This window comes from Anas acuta, chromosome 20 (assembly GCF_963932015.1).
Source record: "Anas acuta chromosome 20, bAnaAcu1.1, whole genome shotgun sequence".
Classification (NCBI taxonomy): Eukaryota; Metazoa; Chordata; class Aves; order Anseriformes; family Anatidae; genus Anas; species Anas acuta.
The window spans coordinates 1,316,903-1,336,421 of record NC_088998.1 but is presented as its reverse complement, the minus strand read 5'-3'; the positions used below and the strand labels follow the sequence as shown (position 1 = coordinate 1,336,421).

Below are 19,519 nucleotides of genomic sequence, written 5' to 3'. Positions count from 1 at the left end.
CCGCCCGCAGGCGAGCCAGGTGTGTCTGGGCAGGGAGCTACCCTGGGGGCTCCTTCCCTGCAACCCGGCCTCCAGGCAGGGCAGGGCTCGGAGGAGTCGTGGCTTGGGATGAGGAGCTTTGGGATGACACCCAGTGCCTCCATGCCCAATCCAGCCCGGCAGAGCAAATGCAAGGCACTGTGGGATTTTGGTGTAATTTTAGGCTGTCTGAGCTTGGATGCTTTGAATTTTCTTCCAGCAAATTGCGTATTTTGGCCTTGTTTTCCTCCTGCAAAGAATGGATTGTTGCTTTAAACTTGGGAGGTTTCTGGTAGAGCACAACAAAATAATCGCACAAGTGATCTCCACCAGTGCTGCCAGCCAGTTGTTTTTGGATATATCATGGGGATGGGAATAAAAACAAAAAATCACCTTCTCGGTGGAGCTGTCTCTGAAGTCCTGCCTCAGTCTCTGGAAAACTTGGTGAACCTGCTTGGATTTAAGTGCACGACACGTCCTGCCAAAATTAAACATGGAGGATGCATGTGACTCAGAATGGAAAAACTCAAGGTGGCTTTGGTGCAGAAGGCACCCAAAGTGTTGGAAGACAGCCTTGCCTTTCTTGACCTAAACAGCCTTTTTTAATGTGTTTTGTCCCACAGGCCGACGAGAGCAACAGCACTGGGAGGAGGAGCTCTTCCAGCAGGTACGTGACAGTTTTCTCTTCTGCGGTGTGACACGGTGGGCAGCTGCAGCTCTGCTGGGGTGCGCTGCCCCGTCTCAGAGATGGGTGGTGAGGAGAATGAGATGGGAGTTGTTAGAGTGCAGAGGCCATACACCCATGTTTAGACTTCGCTAGAGATGGATGCAAGAAAGATAATTCTAGCCTTGGGGTCCACGAGGAGATGTGTGTGAGTGCAACGGGGGGGCCCTGTGGCCATGCCTTGGTGCAACAACCATCACAGCACGCAGCTCTGATGGAGGCTTCAGTCCGTGCTGCACAGGCTGGCTGGGCAAAGGGGCCCATGGCCCGAAGGAAAGTGTGGCACAAAGGCAGGGGAGGTGCTGAGGCTGGGGCTGTCCATGCTGTGGCCTCACCACCTCCTGCCCGTCGGTGCTGTGGGGCATCTTTCCTTGCTGGGCGCACTGGGAGGCAGGAGGTGCACTATGGATGGTGCTTCTCCATCTCTGAGGGGCAGCTGGCCACCTAGCTTCCTTTCTCAGTCAGACAGAAATTAATTTTAATTGGGTTTCCTTTGGAGAGCAGTACTGGTATGCCAGGAGGACAGGGCATGGCATGGCTTTGGTGCTGGTTGGGTTTGTGTGGTCCTGTGAGCTGGTTCCGCCTGTCAGCTGTCCACCAGCAGCACGGCAAACTCATCGGCCAGGTTTAAAAAGTTTTGTGGTAAAAATAGGTGGAGATATAGGAGCTGAGAAATGTGAGGCTAGAAACAGTGTCAGCACTGAGATATACAGGGGAGGGGAGCACATGGTGTGGGAAGGGGAGAGGGCTGCAACAGAGAATGGAAGCGTCCACGAGAGTTGGTAGGAAAGTCAGGGAAGTGCCAGCACATGGTGAGGGGACCACCACCCACACAGGGCACGTTTGTGGGTTACATCCGTTTGCGGGTTATATCAGCATGGATGGGGGAAGATAGGCAATGGAAAACAGGAGCCAGTTTGACTGCTGTGGAAAAAGTCATTGCAGTGCAGGTTTTGACACCCGTCCTGGTGTCACCTCCATCAGCATCACCTGCCCTGTCCTCAGTGCAGCCCTTTGCAGCGAGCACCAGATCCCAGGCACTGCCGGCCTCCTGCAGAGGTGGAGCTGTATTTCGTGCCCTCCTGTCTGCACTACCCAGCGGTACCATCTCTCTGCTAATGGTATTCCGGAACACTTTTCTACTTCCTCCCAAGACTCAAAAGCACTAAGGAGATCTCCAAAATGCTCTGTGCGGCACTGGGTGCTCCGTGCTGCCGCAGCCACCTTTGCGAGGTTTCCAAATGAAACTGCCATTTTGCGGTGCTGTGGCGGTGCCCGGCTTTGGGCACCTCTTGGGTACCTGGTGGCTTTGGGCACCTCTTGGGTACCTGGTGGCTGGGGCTTGGTGGGCAGATTTCAGCATGGGGGAGCAAGCACCAGCATCGGATGTCTTATGCATATGAAAATTTAAGTTTTCCCAGCCGGGGAAAGCTCATCAGTGAGGACCAGCAGTGCTTGCTTTCAGGATGCTGGGAATTAGCCTGAACAAAGCACTGGGAGGAAAGCTGAAAATTGGCTAAGGAGCTGAGCATTGCTTGCTTCCCCCAAAGTTTTTATCCTGACTTTTGATCTGATCTTGTAGCTCTCAGTGGAGGGTTTTGCAGTGCTGGTCCATGAGCTCAGTCTCATGTGGACACAGATGTCTCGCGGGTGTCTGGTGTGGATGTGCTCCCTTCCTGGGCGTGCAGGAGGTGCCCTCGGGCTGAGGACCTGAGCATCCTCTCGGGTGTGAGCCAGAGCCTCTCCAAAGGCAGGCACCCAAACTTGTAGCAGTGGCAGAACTGCTTCCAGCAGCATCACTCTTTATGTACACAGAGAAAGAGCGTGAGGCTGGCCATCACATATTTTCTTTTAGAAAAGTGGAAACAAAATCCACTTCAGCATCTGCCTGGCTGAACAAAAAATGTTCAAAAAACTTTTTTTTTTTTTTAAAAAAACCAGTTGTTTAAAAAAAAAAATGCTGTCAGTGACTGAAGGTTGAAATTTGGATTTGATGAAATCTTCTGAGGCCACTAATGGCTGGGGATACAGAGTGGTTGTTTTTTGAGGTTGTTGCTGCTTGAAACTGTTTCATTAATTGCAAGCTATCATTTTAGATTTTAAGTATTCATTTATATCAGGAAAAAGTATAAGCAAAATAAGGTTGCCAGGGCAACTTTACCTTTTTACAATTTTTTTTATTATTACTTTTTTTACTATAGCATGCTTGATATTAATGTGGTGACCATAGCATTGGGCCGCTCCTGTGTTTATTTATTGGATTGGATTGATTTTATTCTGTTTCAAGTAAATGTTAAAAGCTCTGAAGGCACAGGATTTTACTGATCTTATCACCTCTATAGCTCTGATTGGGCCTGTCTGCTGCCTTTGAAATAACATTGGTTCAGCGTGCAGCCATTTTCAGCTGAGAATTGGTGGTGGCAGAAAGCGCACTCTGTTTCCTACCTTATTAACTTGTATGTGGATCCTGTACCTCACTGTATGCTAGTTAATGGGATATTTTAAAAACCAAGGAGAATTGTTAGGAGCATAGGAAAACTCTTCTTTTAAGGGAGCGAGAGGAGAGATGGCTGTTTGCCTTGGAGAAGATGACAACTAAGAGACAACATGACAAAGCTGTGCATGTTATTGAACACTCCAGAAAAGGTAGATCAGAGACTTCTTTTTTTCCCTTTTGCAAGAAAAAAAGAGGCAGTCAACAAAATTAAAAGGTAGGAAATTAAAAGCCGATAACAAGAAGGATTCTTTTTTCTTGCATGATGGGCTGTTGGAGCTGTTGGAGCATATTGTCAAGAGCTGGGCACTCGAGTGGCATTCAGGAGCTCAAACAGGATGTCATCTCTAGGAGACAAGGCTCACCTGGGTGACCAATGGTGACGTGGGTCTCTCTTCTGGATGAGAGATGTTTCCGGGGGATCAGTTACCCTGCTGCTGTCTGTGGAAAGTTCCTTTAACCTTCTCCTGAAGCCCCTCCTGAGCAAGGGAGATAGATCTGGAGTCACTCGCTGTCTGCACGCCAGCCTTGTAGGGCTGCGGACCTCAGGGTGGCTGTTGGGAATCCTCACGACACCATCACAAGGCAAACTGCTTACCAATAATTAATGTCAGCATTCAGATGGTGGGCTCTGGATCTCGACAAGAAATAATTGAAAAACCAAATGTGCAATTATGTCTGACAAGCAGCGTGTGCTTTTCTTGGTCACCAGAGCCTTGTGTAGTCATGTGTTAGACACGGTTTTATATAATTATTACTGTTTACGTGGTGGGTGTCAAAGGAAGGAAGATTTTTAGTTTCAAGTCCTCCGTTGGCTATTTATTTTAAAGTCATTAGATTTGTTTTCAGACTTAACTACACTTAATGTGTGAGACTCCTGCTGAATAAATCAGACCCTGATATAGGAACTGCATCTGTTTGCGGAGGGAACGGAGCCAGCTGGAAGCTCAGCCCCCGTCTGCACGAGGGCTGTCACCAGCCAGGGAACCCGCTTGCAGCACAGATGTAGCTGTGCAGAAAATCCTGCTTCACTCCCCAAACGGAGGTAAATCCCAGACCCGCTGGGGCTGTGAACTGGCTGTGAGAGCCTGGATGGGTCTTGTAGTTACTGCAGCATTTCCCAGCACTGTTGTAAGGGTCCCAAAGACAGTGGGAGCTCTCTTGGAGGTGAAGCTTCAGCAGAAGGGCTGTGCGGGACATGAGCATTTCCAGCGGCTCCTTTGGCTGGGATGTTGAGGTCTCCCAGCTCTGACGTGGTGCACTTTTCCCTAACACATCAGAGCAAGCTGTGGTGCTTAGGTGCTCTGGCAGTTTTGGTCTTTATCAAGAAGATTTTTGTCAGGAAAGGTCGTGTGTTTTAGTAGACCAAGATAGCTGGAAAATACTAAATATGCTGCTTTGTTTCTCTTCACCAGATTTTCGTTTGTAGTTTTACCTCTTAAAAATTATGTGTTTTCAATAAGATGTGTAAATAAGACTATTTCAGTAAGATGTTTCCACCTGGAGGAGAAGGTGCCAAGACATTCTTGCACCTACTTTGCTCCTTTGCCTTACTGGTGGTATCTTTTCTCCTCCTTCCCTCTCTGTGCATTCTGTCCTTTGTAGACACATCTTCATTTGCAGTTCTTTTAACCCAAAGGGAGGTTTGCCATGGATGGCACCAACTCTTCCGCGGGCTCCTCTTCCACCTGACCAGTCCTCACCATGTCCCCAGCTTTCAGGGAGGAGGATCTCCAGGTGTGGCCAAGCATGGGTGGGCATCCCTGGGACATGGTTCTCTGAACCTCTAAAGAAAGTTCTGCACCCCACGAAGGGATGTGTGTGAGTGTTTCTAAGAAGCCAAAGTATTTAAACTGTTTCCCTTTCCTTTACAAGGCCACCTGTGGGATTTTCAGTCCCAGAAGAGCTTAAGATACCCTGACCCTGCATCAGAAAGAGACAAAGTATTAATAACCAGGCAAGGTATTTAATAAGTCTTGGTGCTCTCTGAAGGATTCTCACCAGCCATCTTCAAAAAGGTGCAAACAAACCAACCAGCCGACCAAAAAGGAACAAACCAACCCCCCAGAAATCCCCACTAGCTGATTTAAGAGAAGTGGACAGTGGTGTTAAGTTCTGTGCTGTGATGAAGACAAAAACTGTGGGAAACCTATGCCGCTTTCCTTGAAACACAGATCAAGGTCAAGGTGCCGTAGGTGTACACGTAAAAGATGAGACAACAGTGCATATATGCATCCCAGTGCCCATGGAACCGACATGTTTTCTGCATAATCCATGCCAATTTGCCAAGCCAGACCCAGGAAAGCCTCTGATGGTTTGAGGTGGAGAAATGTGTCTTTCTGGAGATGTGAAGTACTGAGACGCAGTAGCAATATTGTCTTGGGCAAAGCTAAGTTACCAGGACATAATTTTTCTTAGGTCATAAGAGCTTATAGTCTTCTATCTTGTTTACTTTAAATGCGTGTGTATCTCCAGCAACAGGACATCTGCCACCTCATTTGTACCACTCCCCAGATGAGGAGTTCTCCCAGTCTTGAGGTCCTGTCTCCTTTTCTGGCCATCTCTTCTGTTTGCTCGTTTTATCCCATTCTTCTCATGGCCGTGCTGTGTCATGCTGTCACCCATGGGTCCATGGCAGTCTGGTGTGAGCTTCTCCTGGTGGTGTTGGGGGACCTATGGAGGTCTGCAGACAGTTGTCACCCCCTCAGTCATTTCTTAGTCAAGCAACATAGAGCTCTTTCGCTGATATAAATAAATCCTTAATCTATTCTCTTTGTTTTTCCCTGAATTTCTTTGTCTCTGTTGACATTTCCACGCTTGAAAATTTAAAGACGCTGGCAGCTATTCTATTATCATCTTAAATTTAGTTTTTAACCTGCATCATTTGTATGTCACAGTTTTTATCAGACTGAATTCTTTTGCTTTTGGCAAACACTGAGCGTTTGTTTCTTGTTGGATAAGCCCATTTTTATTTTTATTTTAATTTGGTTAGACTTCCCTCTTCAAACCATCCTCAAGATGCTCCTAATAAGGACTTAAGGGAATTTGTTTTGCTAATAACTTAGGAATTCTTTGTGGCTCTTTACTATTGTTCATGTTTGTATTTTAATGTTTATTTTCTAGAGGAGAGGCAGCCTGATTTGGTCCTGTAATTTACCTGTTCTGAAGGATTTGGAGCTTTGGAGCTGTTGAGCATCCCCTGAGGAATGAACACACAATTAAATTTCTCTTACACTTACTGAAGCAGTTTGTTGTTAGGAAAGGTTGTGTGTTTTAGTAGACCAAGAATGTTCAAAAAAAAAAAAAAGTATGCTGCTTTGTTTGTGTGTTTTCCTTAGATTTTAGCAGTTGTTTCATTTATGGTATTATCTCTTCAAAAACATTTTATTTCTTTTATGTCTTGAGACCCTCACTGCTACAAAGCTGTTGATACTGCATGCATAAGAACTCTCTGAGCAGATGAACACTTATATTCCTGTTAAGAATTTCTTATTTTTTTGCATTGGGGGATTCCTGCTAAATGCAGGCATATGTGTTCTGCAGTCAGTTAAATTATGGTGAGGGTCGAGGTTAGGATCACTACGTAAAGCTCAGGACATGATGGTGCAACAACCGGGCTAGAACACTAGAAATCACTTCGGTTGATGCTTTCTTGAGATTGTGCTGTTAGTTGGTCCCTGGGGTCCTCGTGGTGGCGATCCCGCACCATGCCATGTGTTGGATTAGTTAGTTTGGTGTTTTTGAAAGTTATTGCCTCTCTTTTTGGCTGATGTTGCCTCTCTCTGATGGCTGGCTGCCATCTGAGGCAGGTAGTGATCCTACTTGATGCATCTCTCTCTAAAAAGCTCTTAGGTTATTCTGAATTTATGAACTCCATGACAGCTGTGGTATCTATTGAGCAACATTTTTCCAGGGTTGCCTAAATGGCAGTTACTGTTGTATTTCTGCCTGCAGAAGGATGTGGTGTCACACTCTGATTTTAGTTTGTTTTTGGAGGGAAAAGCAAAAAACTTGGATGTGTCCCAGGAAAGGACAGGGTTTTGGGCTGTATTTCTTACCTCAGAAATTATCTTTGCATGTCCAATTAATGTGATCTCTTCAAATCTAATTGCTAAATTTGCAGAATGGGTCTCACAGCCCCTGAGAGTTGCACATTAATCCTGGTTAGCCTCAGCATATTTTGGTTAGTTTGTAAGTGATTACTGCATTCCAAAAAGTCATCTCTGGCACAGGATGGGTGCACCAGCCTGGTGAAGCAAACCCTCTGGCTGACCAAGGATACAGCCCATAGGACTGTGATTGAAGCAAGCAGAGAGATTTGAAGTAACACTTCCAAGCAGCAACCTTGAAGTCCTCGAAGCATGAGGTTCACATGAGCATGTTGCATGGGCTCTGATCAAACTGCAGGTGTGCTTTTGGCAGAGGAACAGCTCTAGAGCTCAGGAGGTTGGGTTGGATGAGTAGGTTGGTCGCTGTGAGGGAAAATTTGAAGCAGGAAGCATCGAAACTAGAAGCAAAATGTTCAGCTGTGTCACTGGAAAAAATACACGTAGCCCCATCTTTTCTCTCTTTTAACCCTAAACTTGAAAGCCTTTTTGCCCAGTAATGTCTGTGAAAGAGGTGGCCCTGGTGGAGGACACCAGACAGTTCCCCTGCTTTCTGACCCACTCCACTTCTCTCCTCCCCATGCAAGGCATGGTGCCCACACAGTGGGGCTGCCCTGGGGAGCAAATGAGAGCTAAGAAGAGGGGGTAGGAAGGGCACTGCAAATCATTTATCAATCAAGCAGATTTTCATTTTAAATCGTTCTTTTTCTGCTTTCATCATCTCCATGTAAACCAAGAGTTCATTACCAGCTGTTCTGTCCATTCTATTTCTCTTAGCTCCAGTCCTGGCAGGAACCTTCTGACTCTGAAAACCGTGGCAGAGGTCTGTAAGTTGAGCCCAATGTTTTTTCAGCCCTACATTTTTTGCCTGCTTTCATTTCTGACAGCTGAAGCCTTTTGATAAGGCATGAGATGAGCGAGCTGCCTGTTGGTTTTGAGAAGGCAAGTTGTAGTGTCATACGGGTGACGTTATCTCAGTGAGTTCTGCAAAGCATGGCCTTTCAAGTGTCCATTTCATGGTCCCAATTACTCTGCTCTTCTGAACCTCTTTGGTCCTGCAGACCAGAAGAGCAGGCCAAGCACTGTACAAGTGTGTATTTTAGTAGTGTAAAAGAGGACACAGCATGCTTTCCCAAGGGGAAGTTAGATATCACCATCATCAATATCGTCAAGGCATTAGTGACGTACTGACGTGGCTAGGTTCTTATAGCCTGAGTGGTGTCCAGGAAAAAAAAAAAAAAAAAAAAAAGAAGATGCTCCATGTTTGCTGCTGGGGAGGAAGAGCTTTGTTTGTAGGTGTTGACTCAGACTATGTCCTCCTCATTTGTTTCCTTTTCCTCTCCTTTTGAGGAGAAAACACACAGGAGCTGACGTTGAAAACTGAGTCTCCACTGATCTCACTTTGCTCCTCCCCAAAAGCTCAGCAGGATATGCGCTATAAAAATAGCCTCATTAGAAGCCGTCTGAGTACATATACAATCACAGATCACTCAAAAGGGAGCACAGAGCATGCATGTTTCTGTTGCTGTCTTCAGAGAATTACATGACAAATTATTCCTAGCTGGAAGAAATGTCCTTTTGTAATTGAGGTTTTTTCTCATTCTTTCATAAGGGAGGAGTGTGTGTTTTTTAAGTAGCTTTTAGTCACTTTCATTATTTATGAGAATGCTACTCCAGATCAGAAAAAGCAAACTGCAAATGCGAGTTTCTTCTGGCTGCAGCAGCTGACTGATCCCATTTGCTTTCAGTCATTGCCGGTTCCGCTTATCACAGCCAGGAAGAAACACTCTCCAAAGATAAAAACGACACCATATTGCAGCTCTTTGGTTTGCACCTCTTTCCCCTCCTTTTCCTTCTTCGGCAGGAGATGGGCTGGAAGCCTCTGGCCTCATCCTGAGAGTGTTACGGTGCAGAGGAGACAGCTGCAAAGAGTTGCCCATTTCCTTTCTGTCCTCCCACCTGGAAGAGCTCCTACCATTGCTCCTTGTGTTGCTGTCCCTGGGGCATCACCTGGACTACTTGGCTTTATAGCCCAAACCGTGCACCTTGTACAGTCACTTGTCCATAGTCTGTGGTTGCATCATCTGGCTGTGTAAAGCCTCAGGCCTCCAGGAGCTATTGTAGCTGTCCCTAAATGGGTCCCGGAACACATATCTACCTGTAGCTGTCCAAATCCCCGTGATGACTGTGAAACAAGCCTCCTTAAATCTCTTCTGCCTTCACATGCTTGTATTTGACATGAAAGTGGCCGTAACGTCATTGGAAGATGAAAGTCTGATGATCAAAGCGGGCAGCAATGTTGAAATGAGCATTGTGAGATGGTAGAGCTGGTAATACAGTAATTGGCTCTGTGGCCTAGTTACACAGAGGAGTGACACATACAAGTACAATGTTTGTTTGCCTCTTTAATGTTTAAAATCCATAGGGCCTGTGTTCTGGAAAGGAAGGAGCTCCAGCAGGAGCATGCGTTGAGCGATCGTGTGAGCAGTGTGTGATCCCAAGGTTTGTGCCTCCTCTCCTCAGCAAGGGAAAGCCTCTTGGATCTCCAAGCTCCACAGCTTGGTAAAGACAAGACAATAAGTAGTAAAGGAGGTTGGTATTACCCAGGAGAGCTCAAAGACATGGAGAAGAATTTAAACTCACCCTGTGGAAGGAGGTAGGGTCTAAGCTAGCACCCAGTGGAAGGAAGTTAGCAGATTATGCACTCTGCTAATCTCTGGTCTAATTTCTCTGAGGAGTTTTTGTCATATGCAAACAGTACTTTGAAGAATGTCCTTTTCCCAGGAGATAATGCCATGGATGTTAAATGCAGGCTGGACTTAATAGAGGGAATTGCAGTGGATCTGTGGAAGGCCACACCTGAACACTGTACAGTTCAGAGCCACCATGAGTGGGATGGGTGCAGGAACCCAGGAGTGGAATCTGGCTCACGGGAAGTTGTCCCTTAGTTCTTGTGCGCTGCTGTCTCCACCAAGTGGAGGCTCTGACCACATTCCTGGTACCTGTGTGTTACCCAGCAGTGCCCTGCAGGAATTCAGAAGATGGAGCTGGTCTCAGTGTTGGCACAGCATGAGCTCTCTGCCTCTTGGTCACAACGTTTGGAGACACAGTCACTTTTTGGTTCGTGGTGAGGATTACTTCTTCCAGGTCATAATACCAGTTCTTGACTTAACTGAAGGCCAGGCAGCATGTTCTCAGTTACTGTCATTCTCAAGGGAATTTTCTGGAAAATGTTCTGGATCTGCTGCTGCTTTCTCCTTCTTTATGTGGAGACCCTTTGAGCTGTCTGGAACGAGGGAAAGCAGAATTCTGCATAACACACAGCAAGTGCTGTTTTGCAGGCTTGCAAGGGATGCAACATCCTAGGACCAGAGGGGTAATGAAGAAATTATGCTTTACTGGGTCAGGTCTCTTCGGCTCCTCACAGACCTGCAGTACTCCCCCTCTCCATCCTATCTGAAGTTTCCAATGTCTTCTCTTTTTTCTCTACCAGTTTGCTGTGAGGTGTTTGTAGAGTTTTTTCAAGCCACAATTGGAAGTTTCAAGCTCTGCTGTCCCACATGGATCTTTAGCATGGATCCTCCTTCCCCTGGTCTCAAGAGACAATTATATTCAGTTCTTCATGACATCACCTCAGACCCAAGAAGCCTGGACTGATCCTAATTTTGATCTAGTCACAGGAGCACTGGCTGAACTTCACATGAGAGCAGAAGAAAGGGGCCTCCACGGATGGTGCCAGTGCTTGCCAGGAAAGCCATCTTCCACCATTGGTGCCTCCTCATCTCTCTCCAAAGCTGCGTGGCCCCCAGTGGAGGCATCAAGTGAGCTGTCTGAGAGCCAGGCCTGAGCCCAGTGTTTTCAGTGCTGCGCTGTTGGATGAAGTAGCACCACGGCCCTGTTTCTTTTTCAAGTGCAGCCCACAGCCTCCTGCTGCGCTGGTGGCTAAGTGCTGGGAGATGGATGTAGAAGACCATGTTGACTACTAAGCCAACTAAGTGGATTTCCAGATGTCGTGGTTTAACCCGGCCGGCAGCTAAACACCACGCAACCGTTCGCTCACCCTCCCCCCTCCCTCTCTGGGACGGCGGAGAGAAATGGAAAGTGAAGCCCGTGAGTTGAGATAAAGACAGTTTAATAAGACAGGAAAATAATAATAACAAAATAATAATAAAATAATAACAATAATAATACAATGGTGATAATAGGAAAGTAATAATAATATGTACAAACAAGTGATGCACAATGCAATTGCTCACCACTCGCTGACCGATGCCCAGCCTAACCCCGAGCAGTCCGGCCCCCTCCCCCCAGCTAGCCACCCCTATATATTGTTTAGCATGACGTCAGATGGTATGGAATACCCCTTTGGCTAGTTTGGGTCACCTGTCCTGGGTCTGTCCCCTCCCAGCTCTTACTGCACCCCCAGCCTGCCCGTTGGCAGGACAGAGCAAAAGACTGAGATGTCCTTGGCTTAGTATAAGCACTGCTCTGCAACAATTAAAGCATCGGGGTGTTATCAGCACTCTTCTCATCCTAAGCCAAAACACAGCATTCCACCAGCTACTAGGAAGAAAATTAATTCTGTGCTAACTGAAACCAGGACACCAGACCACCTACGCAACTTCTGCCTCCTTCCTGTCAAGGTGGATCTACAACAGCAGCCGTCTGTCAGCCCTGCTACTCCTAGCCTGAAGAGGGACCTTCATGCCTGGGTCTTCATGCCTGGGGAGCTTTTTGGTTGCTGTTTCCAAGCAGATTGAGTCTGTCACTGGACAGTCACCATGAAAATGGTGATTGTTGCTGTGCCCTTAGAGACCACTCTCATTGCCACTATTTGCAAGTCAGCCCCACCACCCAAGTCAAGATCTTGTTTTGTGGTCTTGAGACAAGTTATCCCACGTAGTCTTACTGTCAGTCCCTCAGAGGCTGTAAGAGTAAAAATGAGGAAGATATTCTCAATCTGTGGGTGTAGAAGTACAAGGGAAGATAGGAGAGGGCTGCTGCCTTCACCTGCTGTTTTCAGGAGCTGTTTTCAGGGCCCTCGTCACGCATCACGTGAAGTAATCCCAGTCTGCTGGCTCCTCTGTCCCCTGCAGAGCACATCCGCAGGAGAGGGAAGGTGGGCTGGGACCATGTTGCCCTTCAGTTACATTTATGTGAAGGTATTTTGCAAAACCATTGTGCTCCTGTGGATATTCAGCTGGGGTGAATCTGCAGCTGAAGCTTGGCTAAAGCTTGGCATCAGCCAGTAGCTGGAAAATATCTGTGGGATGTGAAATTATAAGAGTAATAGAAGAACACAGCTCTTCCTTCTTAAGCAAAACAGCAACAGTCATGAAGAAGATAAATTTGCTGTCAGGGTTGTGGGACTAATTTCAGCCACATGCATGTCAACAAGGGAAACGCAACACAGCATTTCCTTGCAGCGTGCTTGTGTTTGGGGTGGCATTCTCTGCATTTTGGCTTGTGTAGTCTGGGCTCTGGAGCCCTCAGTGCTCTGAAACAGGATCTGGCTTACTCAGTAAAACACCAGCACCTCGGGCTGCTGGAGGTGAAGGTGTGTCCTGGGGCAGTGGCAGCAGGAGTGGGAGCATATATATATACTGAAAAAAATCTCTTGTAGTTAGTGTTCATCATTTATTCCCTTCTCTCCCTAGATGTGGCATGTGAGCGGGACGTGGCTGGGCATAGACCTCACCACAGGGTCACCACCGTGCAGGCGATGCCAGGGTGCTCGACGAGAAGCACTGGGGGCTGTAGCTTCACTTCCATGACACCTGGGTACATCTGCTAGCTGCTGCTCTCATTGCTCCTAGAAAGTGTCACAAGACAGAGAGGGTCTTGATTCTGAAAATCCAGTAGCACTGCTTTTTTTAAATTACTATTATTTTTGAGAGGGCTTGTGGGCTTCTCTCAGAGCTTCCATGCTCCAAAATCATGCAGAAGACAGTTGCAAAAACATTTTGGGCTGGTTTCCTCTACATTGAGTATCTGATCAGGATTGTAACATATGGGGCAATGTCAGAGGAATGGATTGCTTTTAATTAATACTTGCAGATTTAGGTCCCTAAGAGCAGACTTCCCAACTGGGAAGCTACTTTCTTGGCAGAGATGGATCCAGAAGGTCGGTGAGTGTCAGGAGCAAAGTTTCAGATAGTCCATTAGTCTGGTCTGTTTGCTTACATCTTCCTGCAGCTTCTGGCCACTAAGTTGGGCACCTGTGTACCTCTGGCCAGCACATGTGTACCGAGCCCCCTAACCTGGGGCTGGCCAGATGCAGATGCCCTGGGTTTTGGAGCCTTTGAGAGTTTTGTTCTGCCTGAGCACATCCTTTGGAAAATGGTTGTTCCAGTGGACCACCATCAGTGCTCACATTTTATGCCTCATTTCAACTGTTTCCAGCTTCCAGTGATGAGCTCTCTCTCTACTTTTCCCTGCCAAATTAAGGAAAGACAGTATTTTCTCCCCATGAAGATTATAATACGCTGCAATCAAATCATCTCTCAGTCTGCCTTTTGGCATGAGAAGCAGCATGAAGTTGTTTGGTCTTATAAAGTCATAAAGCATTTTTTCCCAGTCTTGAACCATTTGAGTGCCTCTTTTCTCTTTTTGAACCCTCTCCAGCTTTGCTAATCACCTTTTAAAAACAAGGGAGTTCAACCTGTCTGCAGTGCACTGGAGCTGGCTTTGCCGCAGCTTTGTGCAAAGAGAAAATCACCTCCATATTACATCTTTCTGCTCTCACGCATGTGTATCCAGAAGTCATGTTAGTCCTTTCAGCCACAGCGTGGCTCTGTGGCTGTGGAGCGACCTGCCTGGGGGGCTGTGTGTGAGCACTGGGTTCATGTCCATGGGGGCACCACGTTCCTGGACACATTTTGCTACGCTGAAACTACTCGGCTTGTGCAGGTCCAGTTGACAGAGTGACTGGGATCACTGGTTTTGGTGTCCCTTTCACAGTCATTGCTCTCCATCCCCCACACCTCCTTCAGTCAGCAGTAAATTTTGGCAGCAATGGTTTTAAATTTAATTCCAGAGCACGATGAATAAATCTGCCTCAGATCAACCACTTGGGAAGCCCTGTGGAAATCCCTCCGCTCAGGAGCACTACAGGTTGAGGATAGCATTTTGCCTTACAGCATGTGGCCTGTTGCTCTCTCTGGACCATGTACTGCTGATAAATTTTGTCTGAATGTGACATAAAGCTGGGCACCGTCAGAAGATCTCTGTTATTCCCACCAAACTTATGATCTGCTCAGAAAGCACTATCCTTAGTCTCACTGCTAGCTGTATAAGCTTTTAATTCCACATCACTTAGCTCCTGCATTGATTTTTATGTTGTTCTGCCTGGGATTGGCAAGTACAGGTTGCTGTGCCATCAATAACTGAGCCATTTCGCCTTCATTTTAGGTCAAAACCGGCTTTTACTGACTGCTTTTACCTTTCTGCCTAACAGTGAGAATTGTAGTTCTTTGATTTTGGTTTTCCTCTCTTTCCCCCATTAAGGGAGGGATTTTCGTCCCCAGAACCCGTGGCTTTTGCTGCCTTTATCAGTGTTTTGCATTTCACACCTTCCTGGTCTGATTGATTTACAATTGATCCTACCCTTTTCACTCTCACTCCTGGCTGCTGCCTTTGCTTCGGCTTTGGAGCGGGCACTCAGCCATGTTGCTGTCTGGTGAGATTGATGGACCTTCTTGGACGTCCAATAATATTACCATAAAGAACTTCCAATTTTCAGCCACGTTTTCTCTGTCTTAATTCATCTTTCTCACTTGTAAAAGCCCTGGATGATTTTGGGAGCATGGGGGGAAGCATGTGTGAGGAGGATGGGAATGAGTGGGGAGGCAGGTCAAGGCTAATTCTCTCTGTTTAGGGGCTATTAATTGCACATTTCATTCCATAATGAGAATGAAACGATGAATAATAAAATATCTGGTGATACGATGTGATTGACCCATTCTGAAATAGCAGCTACATGTCTGTGTAGGAGGTTGTGCAGTAATTACTGCAAAAGATTGTTCTCTTCCTTCATCTGCTCCTCTCATCTCCAGCCTCCCAGGCTTACCCGCTGAGCGCCTTCTTCAGTTGCAACATTTGGATTTGTCTTCCAGCTTCATAACCAGAATCCGAAAGCGTTGCAGGAGTTAGTTTTATATCATGTTAATTTATGCTTTGTTCTGGCTTCCTATGATGTTCCAAGGAATGGGATTTACTTCTTTTTTTTTGCCATTGCATGGTCTAATAACTCCAATCCATAAGTTCAGCCTATTTTTCACTTAATTTTGTCTATTACTTCCGCTTATAACTTTTTCAAACACTGCTGGCTGTTCCCAGTGTTAATATGACTCTAAATATGTCTCATACTTGTTAAAATCTCATGTTCTGTGTAGTCTAGGATATTTTTATAAATTTAGTTCTGATTTCTGCACAGACTGAACCAGCAATTATTTTATTTTTGCATTGCATGTTAGAATTTATTAATAGTCAGTCTTGCAAACAGGGAGCCCATAAAGAATGATGGGATGGTGCACTTGGAAAAGGAGCTACACTGGGTTAATACTTGGTCCTTGTCTAATGTGCTCTAAATCCCTTTGTCTTTTGCCATCTCAGCACATTTGAATTTGCTGGTATTGCCTTGCAGCTTTGGGTTGTCCAGGTTCCTTCCTTTTCTGAGGGGGTGTGGGAATTTATGTATTTTGTTTTGATTCTTTTCTTCTGTTAATTTTGAGTTTTCTCACTATTTTGTTCATCTGCTCCTAAATCCTTTCCTCCTCCATCTTTCCCTGCCCACTACACTTTCCCTGTCATCTTTAATACTTGCATCTGCCCATAAATTAATAGCCTCCATAGAAGTTGTTATCATACTATATGATCATCACTCTATATCACCTCTTTGATCATCACTGTATGTGTAAAATAAGGCCATGTGAATACCACAGGATGAGAGTTAGGTTGCTTTGAAGGTTTAAGAGAGGATGCAACAGTAGATTAACGCACGGAGGAATGCACAGGGGCAGAGATAGCTCCAAATTTCAAATGTTGGGAGCAAATGATGTTTCTTCTGCATGTGTGGACTACTTTTGGCACGATAGTCATTGTTTGGACTGCTGGAGTTGTTGTCATGGACCTACTACGAGCCATCTGAAGTTCTGTGCTCCTGCTCACTGAATTGGGCTGGTTTTGACTGTCAGTGTTGTTAGTGATGAGTAAGGTTATTTTCATAACTGGCAAGTGGTTTTACTACTTTTGTCTGGTTAAGTTTTAATTGTTGACTATATGTAATTATTGTTTATTTATATGAGCAGCACCCATACCTAACCATATTTTAAAATAAGCCACATTTTAAAATAATTGCATTAAACAAAAATATCTTTACCGAATTCCCACTCATTAAATGTGAGTGTTTGAAAATGAGAATTCATGGTTTCTCTTCTTTTCCCCCCATTCAGGGAGTGTTTGAAGAGGAGCCCACGGAGCCCAAAAGCAGAGGGCTCCGATTCGGTGACATCTCAGTCCTCACCCAGTGAAGAGGCTGGAATGATGACTGAGGTGAAGGTGAAAACAGAGGTACCAGATGACTACATCGAAGAGGTGATCTGGCAGGATGATGCCAAAGATTCGAAGAAGAATATAAAAGATGGGCCAGGAGACGTGCCAGCAGAGATCTGCGTGGTGATCGGTGGGGTTCGCAACCAGCAGACGCTCGGTAAGCTGTGGGTCAGTGTGCCCCAGAGCTGCTCCTGGCGCCTCGGCTCTGCTGGACAGACCAGAGCGGGGTGCACATTGCTCCCTGGGGCCTGGCTTAGGATTAGTGACTTCGTTTAACTATTGCTATCTGTTTGCATCTGGTCACTCCTAAAGACGCAATCAAGATAAGGGTAACTTTAAGAGAAAGATTATCACCTCTTCTGAAGAGTTAAATCGCATGTCCATCAGTCATGCAAAATTCTTGGTGAACCCAGAGCTGCCCAGTATAGAGGAAACCAGGAAAAAAAGCTTGAGAAAAAGTTTCAGTGTTTTGAGGGAAGTTGCTTTGATGAAAGTAGATGTTCCTGTAAATAATTAGATTTAGCTTAGAAACATTTCTACAGGTTGCTGTTTGTTAGCTTTTATGTTTGCTAGTAACATTTCAGAATAATTTTGACTTTGAGTTGGCTGCGGTGCACCACTTCCAAAACAGTATTTCCTATCCATACCCCACCTAGAGCTGTAAAGTTGTCATAAGAAGGTTTTCTTTTTTGCTGTGAACATCAGACTGTCCTCTCCTGCTCCAGGCAAGGGTGTTTCTGTGGGGCCCTGGGGGAGCCTCTGCTCTGGCTAAAGGGTCTCCTACATCTCTGGGACATGGAGCAGGTCCCAGGTGCCGTGCAGTGACTCTGAGAGTGATTGCTGATAACGAAGAGGAGAGAGGAGTCGGTTGATGTTTCCGTTAAGGGGCTAGGGAGAAAGCTAATTTGAGTTGCCTGTTGTTGCTTCTGGGGTTGGTTTGTCTTGCAGGGGGAAGGAAAAGAGCCACTGATGTTAGATTTTCTCCTGATTTTTGCTTGATTGCTGTTCATGCTGTTGGGAAGAAATCCTGGAGGATGTTGTTAGCTGGGGACTGTCTTGGGAGCATTGTGGTCCTGTTTGTTTTCCCTTCGCCATCAGGACAGCCACTAGGAAAGGCAGGGTGGGTGGTCACTGCTATTTTATGGAAGTTTAAAACATTTGGGAAAAGCCTAAGTCCATAACTGGCTTCAACTTAAAAATCTTCTACTTTGAAGGAAACACTCTGTGTATTTTCAGATTTTTTTTGTGCCTCCGCAGCTCTTGAGAAGTTGAAGACTGTATGGGCAACCCTGAAACACAGAGGTATCCCTGGGGATGGCTGCTGAGCAGAGGCAATAGGAGCTTCTTTTCCATCTGTGGACGCCAGCCCTTGTTGAGGGGATCTGGGCCCCTGTCACGTAGAACCCCCTTCCCCTCCTCCTGCTGGCTGGGCTCTGCAGATGGTGTCTCCTGAGAATGTGGTTTCCAGCTAAGGTTGACTAGATTGTCATACAAAGTGGGGAATGGGGTTTTGCTGTTGGCTAGCTTGGATGCACACCAACATGTCACATATTGAAGGTGCTGGGGACAGGCTGGAGTGAGGGATTTCCTCCCCATGGCGTGAGGGACAGAGAGGGTTATTTACTAGCTAACAAGTGGTAGTTGAGAGTTTTAGAAAGTAAACTGGAGAACTTCTATCTGGAATTGCTTCTTGAAATGAAATGTGCATCGCATTTGTTATTTTATAGCCTCGTGCTGGGTTTCTTTAAAGGCAACTTGGTCCTGAGGCGATTGGCAGTTAGTGGCCGATTCCTTTGTGCAAAGAGCCCTGTAAGTGCCCCTATTCATCCAGCCATTCGCATAATTCTTGTTTGTTGGGGAGATGGCTCTGAATAACTTTTCTGTTTGGCCACCAAATACTGTGCTCTGTGTGGACTGACCATGGTGCCCAGATATCAGTTCCTTGTGGTTTCTTGGAACTGGCTCCCAGTCAATTCTTCTGGTCCCCTCCACCCCCCACAGAAACCACAGGCAGGCACTATTTCTATGGCTGCAGCCATCTGCGGAACTCACAGGGGAAAAGCCCTGTGCCTGCTGCTGCGCCAGTGATTTCGGCTGCTGCTCTGAGGCAGCCACAAGGTTGCAGGCAGAGGGGGGCACCAGTGCTGCCCAGCTCCGGAGCAGAGGCTCCACACGTTCTGCTACTGCTTGCTGGTGCTTCCAGGAGGTGTTCTCCTGGAGCCTTTCTTGCAATTCTGGTAGCCCTGTGTCTAAATCACTTCAGCCATGCAGAAAGGCAAGGCCTCGGTAGGGTTTTATTCCCCTTCATCAGAGTAGCTGAGAAGGTGTCAAAAAGGTTTATTTTTTATAGTAATTCATGTTGTGGGATGAAGTAGAGAACTGGAGGTAAATGAATCCCCATCCTTTCCATGGGAATGGGAAGCCTGCTCCCCACACTGTGGTTTCATGGTGCAGTGGGCACAGTGGGCAGCACAGGGGATGTCTCACCTGAGCCAGGGCCGCGGTGCCCGCAGGGGCAGAGCCCAAGTGGCTGCAGGTGACAGAGCTCGCTGGGGGCTTGGCATCGGGGCTTCGCCGCAGCATGTGTTAGAAGATCTGTGCCTCTTTTCTGAGCCACGTCTCTTG

General features: G+C 46.5%; 1 protein-coding gene across 18 annotated transcripts in view; it reads left to right on the top strand.

Annotated features, from left to right (window-relative positions):
• Positions 1–19,519, top strand: part of ZNF618 (zinc finger protein 618) — a 178,627-nt gene that overhangs the window by 69,888 nt on the left and 89,220 nt on the right. For all 18 annotated transcript variants that reach the window (XM_068657140.1, XM_068657153.1, XM_068657152.1 and 15 more), the window contains exons 2-3: positions 642–685; positions 16,795–17,051. In XM_068657140.1, the coding sequence (XP_068513241.1) occupies positions 642–685; positions 16,795–17,051 (301 nt within the window). The remainder of the gene's footprint in view (positions 1–641; positions 686–16,794; positions 17,052–19,519) is intronic.